General features: G+C 74.5%; 1 protein-coding gene across 2 annotated transcripts; it reads left to right on the plus strand.

The window, feature by feature from the left end:
- The first annotated feature begins 66 nt into the window (after nucleotides 1-66).
- Nucleotides 67-15759, plus strand: ERBB3 (erb-b2 receptor tyrosine kinase 3). 2 transcript variants are annotated; one of them, XM_064498518.1, is made up of 28 exons: nucleotides 67-234; nucleotides 3371-3522; nucleotides 3631-3817; nucleotides 4217-4342; nucleotides 4427-4492; nucleotides 4569-4687; nucleotides 5257-5398; nucleotides 5490-5603; nucleotides 5681-5801; nucleotides 5873-5946; nucleotides 6035-6125; nucleotides 7015-7214; nucleotides 7285-7417; nucleotides 8178-8268; nucleotides 8350-8504; nucleotides 8617-8670; nucleotides 9357-9498; nucleotides 9845-9964; nucleotides 10048-10146; nucleotides 10230-10415; nucleotides 10486-10641; nucleotides 11373-11448; nucleotides 11553-11699; nucleotides 12305-12402; nucleotides 12473-12628; nucleotides 13369-13440; nucleotides 13534-13762; nucleotides 14512-15759. In XM_064498518.1, exons 1-28 carry the CDS (start codon nucleotides 141-143, stop codon nucleotides 15045-15047), a joined length of 3936 nt encoding a protein of 1311 aa, XP_064354588.1. In that variant the 5' UTR covers nucleotides 67-140; the 3' UTR covers nucleotides 15048-15759. The 2 variants fall into 2 exon arrangements, with proteins under 2 accessions (XP_064354588.1, XP_064354587.1); XM_064498517.1 differs by having other exon boundaries at nucleotides 4217-4492.
- The last annotated feature ends 905 nt before the right edge of the window (nucleotides 15760-16664 follow it).

Genomic DNA, 16664 nt, shown 5'->3' on the forward strand with positions numbered 1-16664 from the left:
GGGAGCCGCCGCCCCGCCCCGGCCCGCCCCGGCCCCGGCCCGCCCCGGCGGCCCCGCGCCAGGTGCATTCCCCCCGCCGCGCCCGGGCACGCCGCCGCCCGCCGGGCCCTGCTCCGCGGCTCCGCGCCCAGGCGCCGACCATGGCCCGGCCCCGGCCCCGGCCCCGCGCTCCCGGCGCCCTGTCCTGGGCGCTGCTGCTGCTCTGCGGCCCGGCCGCCGGCTCCGCGCAGGCAGGTGAGCGCCGGGCACCGGCACCGGCAGCGCGGGGGGGGCCGGGGGGACCGGGCTGCTCCGGGACGCTCGGCGGCACCGCGGCCGCGCGATGGGACGGGGGGGACCGGGGGGGACCGGGACGGTGGCGGGTCGCGGGGCTGCGCGACGATCCCGGACGGTCGCGGCGATCGGGAGCGCCCGGCCGTGCCGGGGCCGCGCGGCGGGACCGGGAGCGCCCGGGGGGACCGGGGCGCTCAGGGGGCACCGGGAGCGCTCGGGGACCGCGGGGCTGCGGGGGGCTCCCGGGACGTCCCAGTACCCCCGACGGCGCCGCGGCTGCACGGGGGGCGCGGGGGTCCCGGAGCGCGGGGGGGACCGGCCGTCCCGGGGCGGCGCGGGGTCCCGGCGGCGGTTTGCGGCCGTTCCCCGTTCCCGGGGCTGCGCCCCGACGCCGCGAGCGAGGGGCTGCGGGGGCGGCGCGGCCCCGGCCGGGCCCGGGGGCTCGGCGCCCGCCGGCACCTGTGCGACCTGCAGCTGCCGCCTAATTTTAGGCTCGGGATCGGCGGCGCCTCCAGCAGCGCCGCCGGAATCCGGATCCGGGCCCGGCCTCCCCCGGCCCCCCGGAGCGGGCAGCCCCGCTGCCCCACCGCCCCCCGGGCCCCCCGGTGCCCCCGGCCCTGCCCGCCCCGTCCAAGCCGCGGGGGCAACGGGGACTCCCGGCCTCGGCCCCGCCGTCCCGGGGAGGCGAAAGCGGCGGCGGGGGGACGGTGCCGGAAGGGAAGCGCCGCCCGGGAGTTGTTGTTCAGCCCCAAAACGAAAACATCGAGGGCTGGACGCGAAGGTGGGGCCGGGCGCACGTCAGCCGGGCGAGCGTGCCGGGGGTGCGCGCGGGTGTGAAATCTCGGTGTCAGCCGCGTCGCGGGGTGGGGGCGGTTTGGGGACGGGGAGAAACGGAGGAAGGAACCGGGCACCCGTCGCTGGCACCTCGGTGCCCAGCCGCGTGCTGCCGGTGATGCCTGGGGCCGGCTCGCGCGGGGGACAGCGGCCACCGTGCACGAGGGGCCGCCTTGCACGAGGGGCCGCCTTGCACGAGGGCTGCCGTGCACGAGGGCCTGGGACCAGCTCGCGCGGGGGCCGTGGGAGCCCGCAGGTGCCCGTCCCGCTCCGCCGCCCCCCGGCCCGTCTCCCCCCGTCCCCGTCCCTCCGCGGGGCGGCTGGGGCCGGTGCCCGGCGCCAGCTCTGTGCCCCTTTGTTCGGGACCGGGGCTGGATCCGGCCCTGCGGCAGCGGCCGCCCCGCGCACACAGACCCCCTTTGTGCCGCCGAGGCCCGGGAGGTCGGGGCCCCGCTCCCCCCGCCTGGCCGGGGCGGGAGAGGGGGGCCCGGACGCCTGGGTCCCTCCCCCGGACGCCTGGGCCCTCTCCGCGGCGCTGGTGTGGGGCCTCGCGGGCGGCGCGATGGCATGCGGCAGATAGCGGCGGCGTGCCGGAGCTGCCAGCGGGGCCCCGCGCTGATAACGCCCGGCCGGGCGACGCCGCGCGCTGCCCCGACGCCGGGTCCCCCCCACCCTGGCCGGTGCCGCGGCTCCCGGGGAGCGGGGAGGCCCAGGGCCCCCGGATCCGGCCGCCGGGACCTCTGTGCCGCGGTTAATGATTCACCGGCCTCGGCTCAAAGTGCCACTTGTTCCCGGCCGCGCCGCTGCCCACGGGATTCCCGGGGTCCCGCCGCCCCGCTCCGCTCCCCGGGGCCCGGGCGTCCGGGCCCAGCGCCCCCCGCTCTCCCTTTGCCCCCCACCCCGGTGCCTCGGGGGGGTCCCAGCGCCCCGGCTCGGTGCTCTCCCAGCTGTGCCCATCCCCGCGGCGTCGGGGCTGGGCCGAGCCCGTCCGCCCTCCCCCAGACCCGGAGGCAGCTGGGACCTTTTTATAGCCCCTTCCCCGATGGAAATAGCTCCTGCCCCAGCGGCCCCGGGCGGGGGGGGCGGGGGGGGCCGCGCGCCCCGGCCTCCGCGTGCACCGAGCTGCCCGGTCTCTGCAGGCGGCCCCGGCTTCCGGCAGCCGCGCCGGGGAGGGGGCACGGGGCCCCTCTGCCCCCGCCCGCGACCCGCCGGCACAAAGCTGCCATTTACCCGCCGCGGCCCCCCCTCGCCCCCCCAGGGCGTGCGGGGGCCTGACTCACGCTGGGGGGGGGCACAGCGCGGCCCCCCGGCTCTGCCCCCGGGGCGGGGGGGGGGGGTTTCGGGGGGCCCCCGGGCACCACAATCGCCCTTTTGTGCGTGGCGGCGGGGAGGGGGCCGCATCCTGCCCCCCGCGCACAAAGGGGCCCTGTGCGCGCCGGGGCCCGGGCAGCGCCGGGGGGGCGAGGGGGCTCGGCGCCTCTGCCGCCCCCCACGCCGCCCAGCCGGGCAGGGGCCCAGGCGTCCGGGTGGGGGGAGGCCGAAGTCCGGGAGCGCCGGGCGGGGGGGTGTTGGGGGGGGGGGCCCTGCCCGCGGCGCCGGCCTTGCGCAACCGCACGCGGGGCGCAGCTCGCCCGGCCGGTTCGGGCGCCCGCGGGGGGAGCGGGGCGAGCCGGGGATGGGGACGCCGCGGGGGGACACGGCCAGCACGGGGGGACGTGGCAATGGCCATCGAGGTGGGGACAAGGCCACCATGGACATGGCTGCCACCGGGGGATGTGGCGGTGGTCATCAAGGAGGGGACATGGCCATCGCAGGGGGACGTGGACACTGCAGGGGGACAGGGATGCCGTGGGGAGACACGGCCATGGCCATCAAGGGGGGGACAAGGACACCATGGGCATGGCCACCATGGGGAGACATGGCCATGGCCATCAAGGAGGGGACGTGGCCATCACAGGGGGACGGGGATGCCATGAGGAGACGTGGCCATGGCCATCAAGGGGGGGACAAGGACACCATGAGGGGGACGGGGCCATCGAGGAGGGGACAAAGCCACCATGGGCAGCATGGATGTGGCCAGCATGGGGGGACGTGTCAATGGCCATCAAGGGGGGACAGGGACACCATGGGGGAGATGGGGATGAGGCCACCAGGGAGGGGACAGGGCCGCCGCATGGGGACGCAGCCATGGAGGGGGACGTGGCCCCGGCGGCGGCGCGGGCCCCCCGTGCGTGTGCGACACCCCCACGCGTGCCGCCCGCAGTGTGCGCGGGGACCCTCAACGGGCTCAGCGTCACGGGCGACGCCCAGCACCAGTTCCAGACCCTGCACAGGATGTACAACAACTGCGAGATCGTCATGGGCAACCTGGAGATTGTCCTCATCGACCACACGCAGGACCTCTCCTTCCTGCAGGTGCGCAGCCGCGGGGGGGTCCGTGTCTGGGGGGGGGTCCGTGTCCGGGGGGGGTCCATGTCCGGGGGTCCCGCCCCACGGCGTGCACTGACCCCCCCCCCCCCGCAGACCATCCGCGAGGTGACGGGCTACGTCCTCATCGCCATGAACGTGTTCGGGGCGCTGCCGCTGCAGAGCCTGCGCGTGGTGCGGGGCACCCAGCTCTACGAGGAGAAGTTCGCGCTCTTCGTGCTGCTCAACTACAACCCCAACACCACGCACGCCCTGCGCCGCCTCGGCCTCGACCAGCTCACCGGTGAGCCCCCCCGCGCCCCCCCCCGCACCCGGCATGAGCCCCCCCTCGCAGCGCTGCCGGCCCCCGGGCCCCCCCTGCACGCCCCACAGCGCTGCAATCCCCCCGTGCACCCCACAGCGCTGCAATCCCCCCCGTGCACCCCATAGCGCTGCAATCCCCCCGTGCACCCCATAGCGGTGCCATCCCCCCATGCACCCCATGCACCCCGTGCACCCATAGCGGTGCCGCCCCCCCCGTGCACCCCAGGGCCGCAGGAAGGGCTGGGGAGGCTCCGAGGGAGGACGAGGAGGGGAGGGCCGAAGGCACCCGCGGCGTCACCCCGGTGCGGGGCGGGGGCGGGAGGGGGGGCCCGGCCCGGCGAGGCTCCCGGCCCCCGCAGCGCCCCGCTCCGGCCCGCAGAGATCCTGGCCGGCGGCGTCTACATCGAGAAGAACGAGCAGCTCTGCCACGTGGACACGGTGGAGTGGCGGGACATCATGCGGGACCCCCGCCTGGAGCCCGTGGTGGGCGACAACGGCAAGAGCTGTGAGTGCCGGGGGGGGGGGGGGCGCGGCGGGGCCCAGGCGTCCGGGCGGCGCCGGGGGCTGACGCCGCTGCCCCCCCCCGCAGGCGCCCCGTGCCACGAGAGCTGCGGCGGGCACTGCTGGGGCCCCGGCCCCGAGGACTGCCAGAAACGTGGGTACCGGGGGGCCGGGCGGGGGGCCGGGCGGGGGGGCCGGGGCCGCCCCGCTGACCCGCCACCCCCCCGCAGTGACGAAGACCATCTGCGCGCCCCAGTGCAACGGGCGCTGCTTCGGGCGGGCGCCCAACGAGTGCTGCCACGAGGAGTGCGCGGGGGGCTGCACCGGCCCCCGCCAGACCCACTGCTTCGTAGGTGCCCCCCGGCCGCCCGCCCGCCCTCCCCCCCTCTGTCCGTCCGTCCGTCCGTCCGTCCGCGGTGGGATGGGGCGGCCGGTGGCCCCTCCGTGGGGAAGGTCCCCCCTGGGGCGGTGCTGGGCAGGGAGGTGTCCGTGTGTCCATGCATCTGCCTGTCTGTGCATCCATCCGTGCATCCGTCCGTGCATCCATCCGTCTGTCTGCAGGGAGGGGTCTCCCCCGTGCACCCCCGGGGCGGGCTTGGGGTGACGCTGGCCACGCAAGGGAGGTGTCCGTGTGTCCGTCTGTGCATCCGCGTGTCTGTCCGTCTGTTGGCCCCTCCGTGGGGAGGGGTCTCACCCCTGCACCGCGGGGTGGGCGTGGGGTGATGCTGGCCGTGCGTCCGTGTGTCCGTGCACCCCGTGTCCGTCCATCCCTGCGTCCGTGCATCACTCCGTCCGTGTGTCCGTGCACCCCGTGTCCGTCCGCGCGTGCCCTTGCCGCGTCCCTGCGGGGCTGCGTCCGTGCGTCCGTGTGCGGCTGCGTCCGTGCGTCCGCCCCGGCGCTGACTGTCCCCGCCGCAGGCGTGCCGGCACTTCAACGACAGCGGGGCCTGCGTGCCGCTCTGCCCCCAGCCCCTCATCTACAACAAGCTCACCTTCCAGCTGGAGCCCAACCCCGACACCAAGTACCAGTACGGGGGCATCTGCGTCCGGAGCTGCCCACGTGAGCGGGGCGCGGGGGCGAGCGGGGACCCAGGCGTCCGGGCGGGACCCAGGCGTCCGGGCGGGGGCCTGACCCCGCGTCTCACCCGCAGATAACTTCGTGGTGGACCAGAGCTCCTGCGTCCGCGCCTGCCCCAACGACAAGATGGAGGTGGAGAAGAACGGGCTGAAGATGTGCGAGCCCTGCTCGGGGCTGTGCCCCAAGGGTAGGCGCGGGAGGGGACGGGGACGGGACGGGGACGGGGATGGGGATGGGGCGGCCCTCACCCGCCCGTCCCCACAGCCTGCGAGGGCACCGGCGCCGGCAGCAAGTACCAGACCGTGGACTCCAGCAACATCGACACCTTCGTGAACTGCACCAAGATCCTGGGCAACCTCGACTTCCTCATCACCGGCCTGGAGGGGTGAGCGGGGACGCGGGGCCGCGGGGCCGCTGCTGTGTCCCGGCCCCGCTGACGGCCCCCGGCTCCCGCAGGGATCCCTGGCGCAACATCTCGGCGCTGGACCCCGAGAAGCTCAACGTCTTCCGGACGGTGCGGGAGATCACGGGTGAGCTGGGCACCGGGGCCGCCGGGACCCTCTGGGACCCGCCGGGGCGGCCGGGAGCCACCCTGACCCCGGCCCCGCGTCCCCCCAGGCTACCTCAACATCCAGTCCTGGCCCAAGCACATGCACAACTTCAGCGTCTTCTCCAACCTCGTCACCATCGGGGGACGGAGCCTCTACAAGTGAGTCCCCATCGCCGCGGTCCCCATTGCCGCGGTCCCCATCACCTCCCGTCTCCGTGTCCCCATCCCTGCATCCCCATCACCTCCCATCCCTGCATCCCCATCACCTCCCATCCCTGCATCCCCATCCCTGCATCCCCATCACCTCCCATCCCTGCATCCCCATCCCTGCATCCCCACCACCTCCCATCCCTGCATCCCCATCCCTGCATCCCCATCACCTCCTGTCCCTGCATCCCCATCCCTGCATCCCCATCCCTGCATCCCCATCACCTCCCATCCCTGCATCCCCATCACTTCCCCTCCCTGCATCCCCATCCCTGCATCCCCATCCCTGCGTCCCCACCACCTCCTGTCCCTGCATCCCCGTCCCTGCATCCCTCATCCCTGCATCCCCATCACCTCCCATCCCTGCATCCCCATCCCTGCATCCCCATCACCTCCTGTCCCTGCATCTCCATCCCTGCATCCCTCATCCCTGCGTCCCCACCACCTCCCATCCCTGCATCCCCATCACTTCCCCTCCCTGCATCCCCATCCCTGTGGTCCCCATCACCTCCTGTCCGTGCATCCCCGTCCCTGCATCCCTCATCCCTGCATCCCCATCACTTCCCCTCCCTGCATCCCCATCCCTGTGGTCCCCATCACCTCCCGTCCCTGCATCCCCGTCCCTGCATCCCTCATCCCTGCATCCCCACCACCTCCCCTCCCTGCATCCCTCACCCCTGCATCCCCACCACCTCCCATCCCTGCGTCCCCACCACCTCCCATCCCTGCATCCCCATCACTTCCCCTCCCTGCATCCCTCATCCCTGCGTCCCCACCACCTCCCGTCGCTGCGTCCCCGGGGCCGGAGGGGACCCCGGCGCCCTGACCGGCCGCCCCGCAGCCGCGGCTTCTCCCTGCTCATCATGAAGAACGAGAACGTGACGTCGCTGGGGCTGCGCTCGCTGCGGGAGGTCAGCGCCGGCAAGGTGTACATCACCGAGAACCGCCGCCTCTGCTACTACCACACCGTGCAGTGGGCCGCCCTGTCGCGCCGCCGCGCCGACCTCGACATCAAGAACAACAAGCCGCGCAGCAAGTGCCGTGAGTCGGCCGGGGGGCGGCGGGGCGGTCTGGGGGCCGCGGGGCCCCCGCTGAGCCCCCGTCCCCGCAGAGCAAGAGGGGAAGGTGTGCGACCCGCTGTGCTCCGCCGACGGGTGCTGGGGCCCCGGCCCCGAGCAGTGCCTGTCCTGCCGCCACTACAGCCGCCGGGGCGTCTGCGTCGCCTCCTGCCACTTCTTCCAGGGGTGCGGAGGGGACCGGGGCGGGAGGGGACCGGGGCGGGAGGGACCCCGGGGAGGGTACCAGGGCGGGAGGGACCCGGGGCGGGTACCAGGGCGGGAGGGACCCCGGGCGGGAGGGGACCGGGGCGGGAGGGACCCTGGGGCGGGAGGGACCCCGGGTGGGAGGGGACCGGGGCGGGAGGGGACCAGGGCGGGAGGGACCCCGGGGCGGGTACCAGGGTGGGAGGGACCCCAGGGCGGGAGGGACCCCGGGGCGGGAGGGGACCAGGGCGGGAGGGACCCCGGGGCGGGTACCAGGGCGGGAGGGACCCCGGGGCGGGAGGGACCCCCGGGCAGGTACCAGGGTGGGAGGGTCCCCAGGGCAGGTGCTGGAGCAGGATGGGTGCTGGGATGGGTGCCAGAGAGGGGTGGACCCCGGGGCGGGAGGGATCCCGGGGCAGGTACCGGGGCGGGATGGACCCCAGGATGAGTACTGGGATGGGATGACCCCCAGGGCGGGATGGACCAAGGAAGGTACCGGAGCATGACGAACCCGGGGTGGGTACAGGGATGGGAGAGACCCCAGGGAGGGATGGACCTCGGGCAGGTACCTTGGCGGGATGGACCCTGCGGTGGGTACTGGGATGGGACGGTCCCCAGGGCGGGATGGACCCGGGGTGAACAGCAGGGTGGGATCCTGGGATGGACCCCAGGTCGGGCGCGGGGCAGGACGGGCCGAGGGATCCAGGCCGCCTGGCCGCTGACCCTGGCCCCGTCGCCGCAGGGAGACGCGGGAGTTCGCGCAGGGCAGCGAGTGCTTCGAGTGCCACCCCGAGTGCGAGCGCATGGAGGGCAGCGTCACCTGCAACGGCTCGGTACGGCCCCGGCGGGGACCCGCGGTGGCAGTGGTGGCGGTGGCCTCCCCGCGGGGCCTCACGCGCCCTCCCGTCCCGCAGGGCGCCGACACCTGCACCCGCTGCGCCCGCTACCGGGACGGGCCGCACTGCGTGGAGCGCTGCCCCGAGGGCATCCTGGGCGAGCGCGGGCCCATCTACAAGTACCCCGACGGCAGCCGCGAGTGCCGGCCCTGCCACGAGAACTGCACCCGCGGGTGCGCCGGGGGGGCGGGGGGACGGGACCCCCCCAGCGGGGCCGGGCCCAGGCGTCCGGCTGGAGGGGGGGAGTGGCCGTGCCGTGTCTCACCCCCGGCTCTGGCTCCGCAGATGCCTGGGGCCGCTGCTGCAGGACTGCGTGGGGGAGCCGCTGCCCGTCTCCAGGTACCTTGGGGGGGGGGGGGCTGCCCTGCCTGGCCCCAATCGGTCCTGGGGTGCTCAGCTTGCGCCGGGGACCCTCTGCCCTGGCCGTGCCGTGCCATGCAATGATGCACTGTGCCGTGCCGTGCTGCACCGTGCCGTGCCGTGCTGTGCAGTGCTGTGCCATGCAATGCTGCAGTGTCACCCTGTGCTGTGCTGCACTGTGCCGTGCTGTGCCGTGCATTGCTGCACCCGTGCAGCACCATGCCATGCTGCATCATGCCATGCCATGTTATACTGCTCCGTGCCATGCTGTGCCATGCTGTGCCATGCCATGCAATGCTGCACTGCTCCGTGCCGTGCTGTGCTGCACCGTGCCATGCTGCGCCGTGCTATGTTGCACTGCTGCAATGCTGCTCCGGTGCCATGCTGCTCTGTGCTGTGCTGCATTGCACTGCTCCGTGCCGTGCCGCACCGCCGTGCTGTGCTGTGCCGTGCTCGGGGCCCTTCCCGCCCGCGCACACACCCCGGGGCACCGGCCCAGCCCTGCCCGCGCCGCGCCCCAGCGCCGTCACCGTGGCCGGATCCGGCGGCCGCCCCCGCGGCAGGGAGGGCTGTGGGAAGCGCGTGGGGCGCGGCGGCGGGCCGGGAGGCTGCCGGGACCTGCCCGCGCCCCCGAGCCCGGCTCAGCGCCCGCCCTCCGCGCCCAGGAAAACCCCCACGGTCATCGCGGTGATGGTGGTCGGCGGGCTCTTCCTCTCCTGCTCCTGCTTCCTCCTCACCCTGCTCTACTGGCGGGGCAAGAAGATCCAGAAGAAGCGGGCGATGCGGCGCTACCTGGAGAGGGGCGAGGTGAGGGGCCGGGGCAGCCCCACGGCCTGCCCCTCGCCACCACCCCCGCCCGTCCCCATCCCGTCTCTGTCCGTCTCCATCCCCACCAGTCTCCATCCCTGTCCTTCTCTTTTCCCCTCTCCGTCCCAATCCATCTCCATCCCCATCCCTGGCCCCATCCCCATCTCCATCCCTGTCTTGCTCTCCATCCCAATCCATCCCCATCCCTGGCTCCATCCTTGTCCATCCCCATCCCTGGCGCCATCCCCATCCCTGTCCTTCTCTTTCCCCCTCTCCATCCCCATCCATCCCCATCCCCGGCTCCGTCCCCGTCCGTCTCCATCCGTCTCCGTCTCCCGCCGGGCAGAGCCTGGAGCCGCTGGACCCCAGTGAGAAAGCCAACAAGGTGCTGGCCCGCATCTTCAAGGAGACGGAGCTGAAGCGGCTGAAGGTGCTGGGCTCCGGCGTCTTCGGGACCGTGCACAAGGTGGGCCGGGGGCCGGGGCCGGGGCCGGGCTCCCCGGGACCCCCCCAGCCCGGCGCTCACCCGGGGCCGCCCCGTCCCGCCAGGGCGTCTGGATCCCCGACGGCGACTCCATCAAGATCCCCGTGAGCATCAAGGTGATCCAGGACTGGAGCGGGCAGCAGTCCTTCCACGCCGTCACCGACGTGAGTGCGGGGTCCCCGGGGGGGGGGGGGGGAGGCGCCCGCGGGGCCCCCCCGGGCCGGCGGCGCTGACGGTGCCCCCGCAGCACATGCTGGCCATCGGCAGCCTGGACCACGCCTACATCGTGCGGCTGCTGGGCATCTGCCCCGGCGCCCAGCTGCAGCTGGTGACGCAGCTGCTGCCCCTGGGCTCCCTGCTCGACTACGTCCGCAAGAACCGCGGCGGCATCGGCCCCCAGCTGCTGCTCAACTGGTGCGTGCAGGTGGCCAAGGTGAGTGCGGGGGCGGCGGGCCGGGGCGCCGCGGGACCCCCCCCCGGTGCTGACCCCCCCCCCCCCCCAGGGCATGTACTACCTGGAGGAGCACCGCATGGTGCACCGCAACCTGGCCGCCCGCAACGTGCTCCTCAAGTCGCCCAGCCAGGCCCAGGTGGCCGACTTCGGCATCGCCGACCTGCTCTACCCCGACGACAAGAAGTACTTCTACAACGAGGTCAAGGTGGGCTGCCGCGGGCGCCGCGTCCCCAGAGTCCCCTGCGCCGGGGGGCCGTGTCCTTCCACGTCCCCAGTATCCCCTGCGCCGGGGGTGCCGTGTCCCCTCCGTGTCCCCAATATCCCCTGCACCACAGGGTGTCCCCTCCCTGCCCCGTGTCCCCTCCGTGTCCTCAATATCCCCTGCGCCGTGGGGTGCCGTGTCCCCTCCATGTCCCCAATATCCCCTGCACCGTGGGGTGTTCCCTGCCTGCTCCATGTCCCCTCCATGTCCCCAATATCCCCTGCACTGTGGGGTGTCCTGTCCCTGCTCCATGTCCCCTCCATGTCCCCAATATCCCCTGCACTGTGGGGTGTCCTGTCCCTGCTCCGTGTCCCCTCCACGTCCCCAACATCCCCTGCACCACGGGGTGTCCCCTCCCTGCTCCGTGTCTCCTCCATGACCCCGATATCCCCTGCACCATGGGGTGTCCCCTCCCTGCTCTGTCCCTGATCCCCCCCACCCCATGGGGCATCCTGTCCCCTCCGTGTCCCCAATATCCTCTGCACTGTGGGGTGTCCTGTCCCTGCTCCATGTCTCTTCCATGTCCCCGATATCCCCTGCACCATGGGGTGTCCCCTCCCTGCCCCGTGTCCCCTCCACGTCCCCAGTATCCCCTGCACCGCGGGGTGTCCCCTGCCTGCTCCGTGTCCCTGAGACCCCCCCCAGCACCCCCCGACCCGGCCCCTGCCTTGCAGACGCCCATCAAGTGGATGGCGCTGGAGAGCATCCACTTCGGCAAGTACACGCACCAGAGCGACGTCTGGAGCTACGGTGAGCGCGGCCCCGTCCCCGTCCCCGTCCCTGTGCCCGTCCCCGTCCCCGTCCCCGTCCCCAGCCCCTGGGCGCTGGCGGGGGCTCACGGGCCGCTCCCGCAGGCGTGACGCTCTGGGAGATGATGACGTTCGGGGCCGAGCCCTACGCCGGGATCCGCCTCGCCGAGGTGCCGGACCTGCTGGAGAAGGGCGAGCGGCTCTCGCAGCCCCAGATCTGCACCATCGACGTCTACATGGTCATGGTGAAGTGTGAGTGCGGGGCTCCGTCCCGGGGGCACGGCCCCGTCCTGGGGGCACCGCACGGCCCCGTCCCAGGGGCACGGTGCAGCTCCGTCCCTGGGATCCTGCTTGGTCCCCGAGGCTCTATCCCAGGGGCACAGCATGACTTGGTCCCTGCGGTCCCGGTTCAGTCCCTGGGATCCTGGCTTGGTCCCTGGGGATCCTGGCTTGGTCCCCGGGGTCCCAGCTTGGTCCTGGGTCCCAGCTTGGTCCTGGGGTCCTGGCTCGGTCCCTGGGATCCCGGGTTGGTCCCCTGGGTCCCTGCTCAGTCCTGGGTCCCAGCTCGGTCCCCAGGACATGGCACAGCTCAGCCCTGGAATCCTGCTTGGTCCCTGGGACACGGCACGGCTCCGTCCCCGGGATCCCGGCTCAGTCCCTGGGGGTCCCGGCTCAGTCCCTGGGGCACAGCTCGGTCCCTGGGGGTCCCAGCTCAGTCCCTGGGGGTCCCGGCTCGGTCCCTGGGGGTCCCGGCTTGGTCCTGGCATCCCAGCTTGGTCCCTGGGGGTCCCGGCTCGGTCCCTGGGGGTCCCGGCTCGGCCCCCGGCGCCGGGTCTCAGCGGCGGCGGTGCCCGCAGGCTGGATGATCGACGAGAACATCCGCCCCACCTTCAAGGAGCTGGCCAACGAGTTCACCCGCATGGCCCGCGACCCCCCGCGCTACCTGGTGATCAAGGTGAGCCGCCCCCCCGGCCCCCCCGGGTCCCCCCCGGCCCCGCGCAGCCCCTGACCGGCCCCCGCCGCAGGAGAGCGGGGCGGTGCCGCCCGCCGAGCCGCCCCCCCTCAGCGACAAGGAGCTGGACGAGGTGGATACGCTGGAGCTGGAGGAGGAGGAGGAGCTGGACGTCTCCTTCGGCCTCGCCGGGCTCTACCCCTCGCGGCCGCGGGGCAGCTCTGCCCGGGTGAGACCCCCCGCTCCCTCCCGGAGGTCTGGCCGCCCCGGGACCGGGTGTGGGGCATGGCATGGGGCAGGGAATGGGGCACAGAGTCCTGGGCATGCTGTGGGGCACGCTGTGGGTCCCATGCACGGCATGGGGCAGGGAATGGGGCACAAGGTCCTGGGCACGGCGTGGGGCAGGCTGTGGGTCCCAGGCACGGTGTGGGGCAGGCTATGGGGCACAAGGTCCCAGGCATGGCATGTGGCAGGCTGTGGGGCACAGGGTATGGGGCACGGTGTGGGGCAGGCTGTGGGGCACAAGGTCCCAGGCATGGCATGGGGCAGGCTGTGGGGCACAGGGTATGGGGCACGGTGTGGGGCAGGCTATGGGGCACAAGGTCCCAGGCATGGCATGGGGCGGGCTGTGGGGCACAGGGTATGGGGCACGGTGTGGGGCAGCCTGTGGGGCACAGGGTCCCAGGCATGGCATGTGGCAGGCTGTGGGGCACAGGGTTTGGGGCACGGTGTGGGGCAGGCTGTGGGGCACAGGGTCCCAGGCATGGCATGGGGCAGGCTGTGAGTCCGGGTCCCTTCCCCTCCCGGAGCGCGACGCGGGCGGCCCTGGGGCTCCCCTGTGGGTCCAGCCCCCCCGGCCCCTCTGTGCCCGTTCCCGCGACCGTCCCTCACCCCTTTGCTGCGGCGTGTTGGGGGGGGACACGGCCCCGACGTCCCCCCCCGGCGTGACCCCCGCCTCTCCCCCCGCAGAGCCCCAGCCTGCTGAGCCCCCCGGCCGGCTACATCCCCATGAACCAGCCCGGCCTCGGCAGCGGCCGCCAGGTACCGGGGGGCACCGGGGGGGGCAGGCGGGGGGCGCCGGGGGGCACCGGGGGTGCAGGGTGCCAGGCCCCACCGTCACCCCCGTGCCCCCAGGGCCGGCCGGCGCGGCGCAGCCGGCGGGAGTCGGAGGCGTCGGAGGGCCGGGGCGCGGGGGCCTCGGAGCCGGAGCCGGAGCCGGCCGGGGGGCTGTCGGCGGGGGGCAGCCTCTGCCGCAGCCGGCGCTCGGGGGGGGACAGCGCCTGCCACCCCCCGCCGCCCCCCAGCACCGAGGGCAGCGAGGAGGACGCCAACGGCTACGTCACCCCCAACTGCGCCGCCCGGGGTGAGCGGCCGGCGGCGTGGGGCGGGGGGCCGTCATTGCGGGGGGGGGTCCGTGCAGGGTGGGGGTCCATCACTGCAGGGTGGGGGGGGTCCGTTGCAAGATGGGGGTCTGTGTGTGCAGGGTGAGGGTCCGTGCTGGGTGGGGGTCCATCGCTGCAAGGCGGGAGGTCCATCATTGCAGGGTGGGGGTCTGTGCATGCAGGGTGGGGGTTCATGCAGGTTGGGGGGCCCATCATTGCCGGGTGGGGGGTCCATCATTGCAGGGTGGGGGTCTGTGCATGCAAGGTGGGGGTCCAGCATTGCAGGACGGGGGTCCATCACTGCCAGGTGAGGGGGTCCATGCAGGGTGGGGGTCCATCGTTGCAGGACGGGGGTCCATGCGGGGGGGGTCCATCCATGCAGGGTGGGGGTCTGTGCATGCAAGTGGGGGTCCAGCATTGCAGAGTGGGGGGGGTCCATCATTGCAGGGTGGGGGGTCTGTGCATGCAGGGTGGGGGTCCATGCAGGGTGGGGGTCCCTCATTGCAGGGTGGGATGCCCCCCGTGTGGGGTGGGGGTCCGTTCTTGCAGGACTGGGGGGCTCCTGCCTCTCTGGGGCAGAGGGAGGGGGGTCCATCCCAACAGGGCAGGGGGACATCTGGGGGGGAGGTGACAGCGGTGGCGCAGGCCCTGGGGCTGGCAGAGCAGCAGAGGGGGGGCACAGCCGGTGTCTCACCCCCACCCCCCCACCCCCCCCCGCCCCGCGCCGCAGAGCCGGAGCCAGCCCGGGGCTCGGCGCCGGAGGAGGAGGAGGAGGAGGAGGAGGAGGAGGAGGAGTACGAGTACATGAACCGGCGGCCCGGGGCCCCCCCCGGCGCCCGGCCGGCCTCCCTGGAGGAGCTGGGCTACGAGTACATGGAGGTGGGCTCGGAGGCGGGCGCCCCCCCGCCGCGCCGCCCGGAGGAGGAGGAGGAGGAGGAGGAGGAGGAGGAGGAGCGGGAGGAAGACTACGAGTACATGAACAAGCAGCCGCGGCTGAGCCGCTCGCTGGGCAGCGCCGCCGGCCCCCGGCACCGCGGCTACCGCGACGTGCGGCCCGGGGGGGCCGCCGAGGAGCAGGGCTACGAGGAGATGGAGGCGGTGCCGGCGCCCCGGGGGGGCCGCTGCCCCGGCTGCCGCGGCCCCCCCGGCCCCCCCGCCGCCCTCATGAAGCCCCTGCGGAGCCTCGAGGCCTCGGACTGCGCCTTCGACAACCCCGACTACTGGCACAGCCGCCTCTTCGCCAAGGCGGACCCGCAGCGGACGTAGGGGCCCCCCCGGCCCCCCCCCGGCCCCCCCCGCCGCCGCTCGCACGCCGATATGAAGGAGCCCCCGCGCCCGGCACGGGGCACGAGCCGAATTGCAACGGGGGGGCCCAAAGCCGGGGGGTGAGGCGATGCACGGGCCCCCCCCCCCCCGCCGGGGCGTCCCCGTCCTGCCTCAGTTTCCCCGCGGCTCCGGCGCAGCCTCTCCCGGGGCCGGCGGCTGCCGGGGCGCGGGAGGCCCCGTTCCTCCGGGGTCGGGCTGCGAAGCGGCTCCCGGTCCCCAAAGGGCCGCGCGGGGCCCCGGGGGGGGGGGGAGGGAGCGGGGGCCTCGGCCCCGGCTGCTTTCGGGCCGCGGGGTCGGGGTTCCCGGGCCGGGGGGAGCCAAGCGCGTGTTCGGTACCGCCGTGCCCCGCCGGCGCCGGGGGGGCGGTTCGGGGGTCCGGCGGGGTCCCGGCCCGGAACGACCCTCGGGGCGGGGGGGGGCGGCGGGACTCGGGTGCCGAAATGGGGGTTTCACCCCCGTTTTTCCAGCGAAGCCTTTCGAGGCTTGCCCGGAGCCCGTGGGGCGGGAGGGGGGGGGGACCGGGGTGGGGGGCGCCGTGGGCCCCGCCTGCCCCCCCCCCCCGGCCGGGCATCGCCCCCAGCCCCTGGCCGCGCGGGACGGGCGAAGGGTCGCTCCGGTTTTTAAAAGCTGAATAAAGACAAAGGGAAGCTGATGAGCGGCCGGGGCTGCGCGTGGCCGCGCCGTGGGGCTGCGACCGGCGCCGTGGGGCTGCGACCGGCGCCGTGGGGCAGGGGGGTGCAGCGGGGCAGGGGGCAGTGATGGGGGCCGGGGGGTTAATGGGGCTGGGGGAAGTGGCAGGGTTGGGGCCATGGGGCGGGGGGGGTGCGATGGGGCGGGGGGCAGTGCCAGGGCCTGGGGCTGTGGGGCAGGGGGCACAATGGGGCTGGGGGCAATGACTGGGGGCAATGACAAGGGGTTGGTGCTGTGGGGCTGGGGGTGCAGGCACAGGACCCCAGGGCAGTTCCTGGGGCTGGGGCCATGGGGCTGGGGGATGCCATGGGGCTGGGGGCAGTGACAGGGGCTGGGGGCAGTGACAGGGGCTGGTGCCATGGGGCTGGGGGCAATAACAGGGGCTGGGGGCAGTGACAGGGGCTGGGGGCAGTGACAGGGGCTGGTGCCATGGGGCTGGGGGCAATAACAGGGGCTGGGGGCAGTGACAGGGGCTGGGGGCAGTGACAGGGGCTGGTGCTATGGGGCTGGGGGCAGGGACGAGGGCTGGGGCCATGGGGCTGGGGGATGCCATGGGGCTGTGGCAGTGACAGGGGCTGGTGCTATGGGGCTGGGGGCAGGGACGAGGGCTGGGGCCGTGGGGCTGGGGGATGCCATGGGGCTGTGGCAGTGACAGGGGCTCGCGCTGTGGGGCAGGGAGGAGGGCCGGGGCCGTGGGGCTGGGGGATGCCATGGGGCTGGGGGCAGTGACCGTGCCCGGGCTGCTCGCCCTCCCCTCAGCCCCGGTGCCCCCGCGCCCTGACCAGGCCCATTTGGGGTCTCTCCCCCCCTCCAGCCCCCACTTCGGGGGGCGCCCTCCCCTCCCTCCCTCCCTCTGCCCCGCCAGAC

This window comes from Dromaius novaehollandiae, chromosome 28 (assembly GCF_036370855.1).
Source record: "Dromaius novaehollandiae isolate bDroNov1 chromosome 28, bDroNov1.hap1, whole genome shotgun sequence".
NCBI lineage: Eukaryota > Metazoa > Chordata > Aves > Casuariiformes > Dromaiidae > Dromaius > Dromaius novaehollandiae.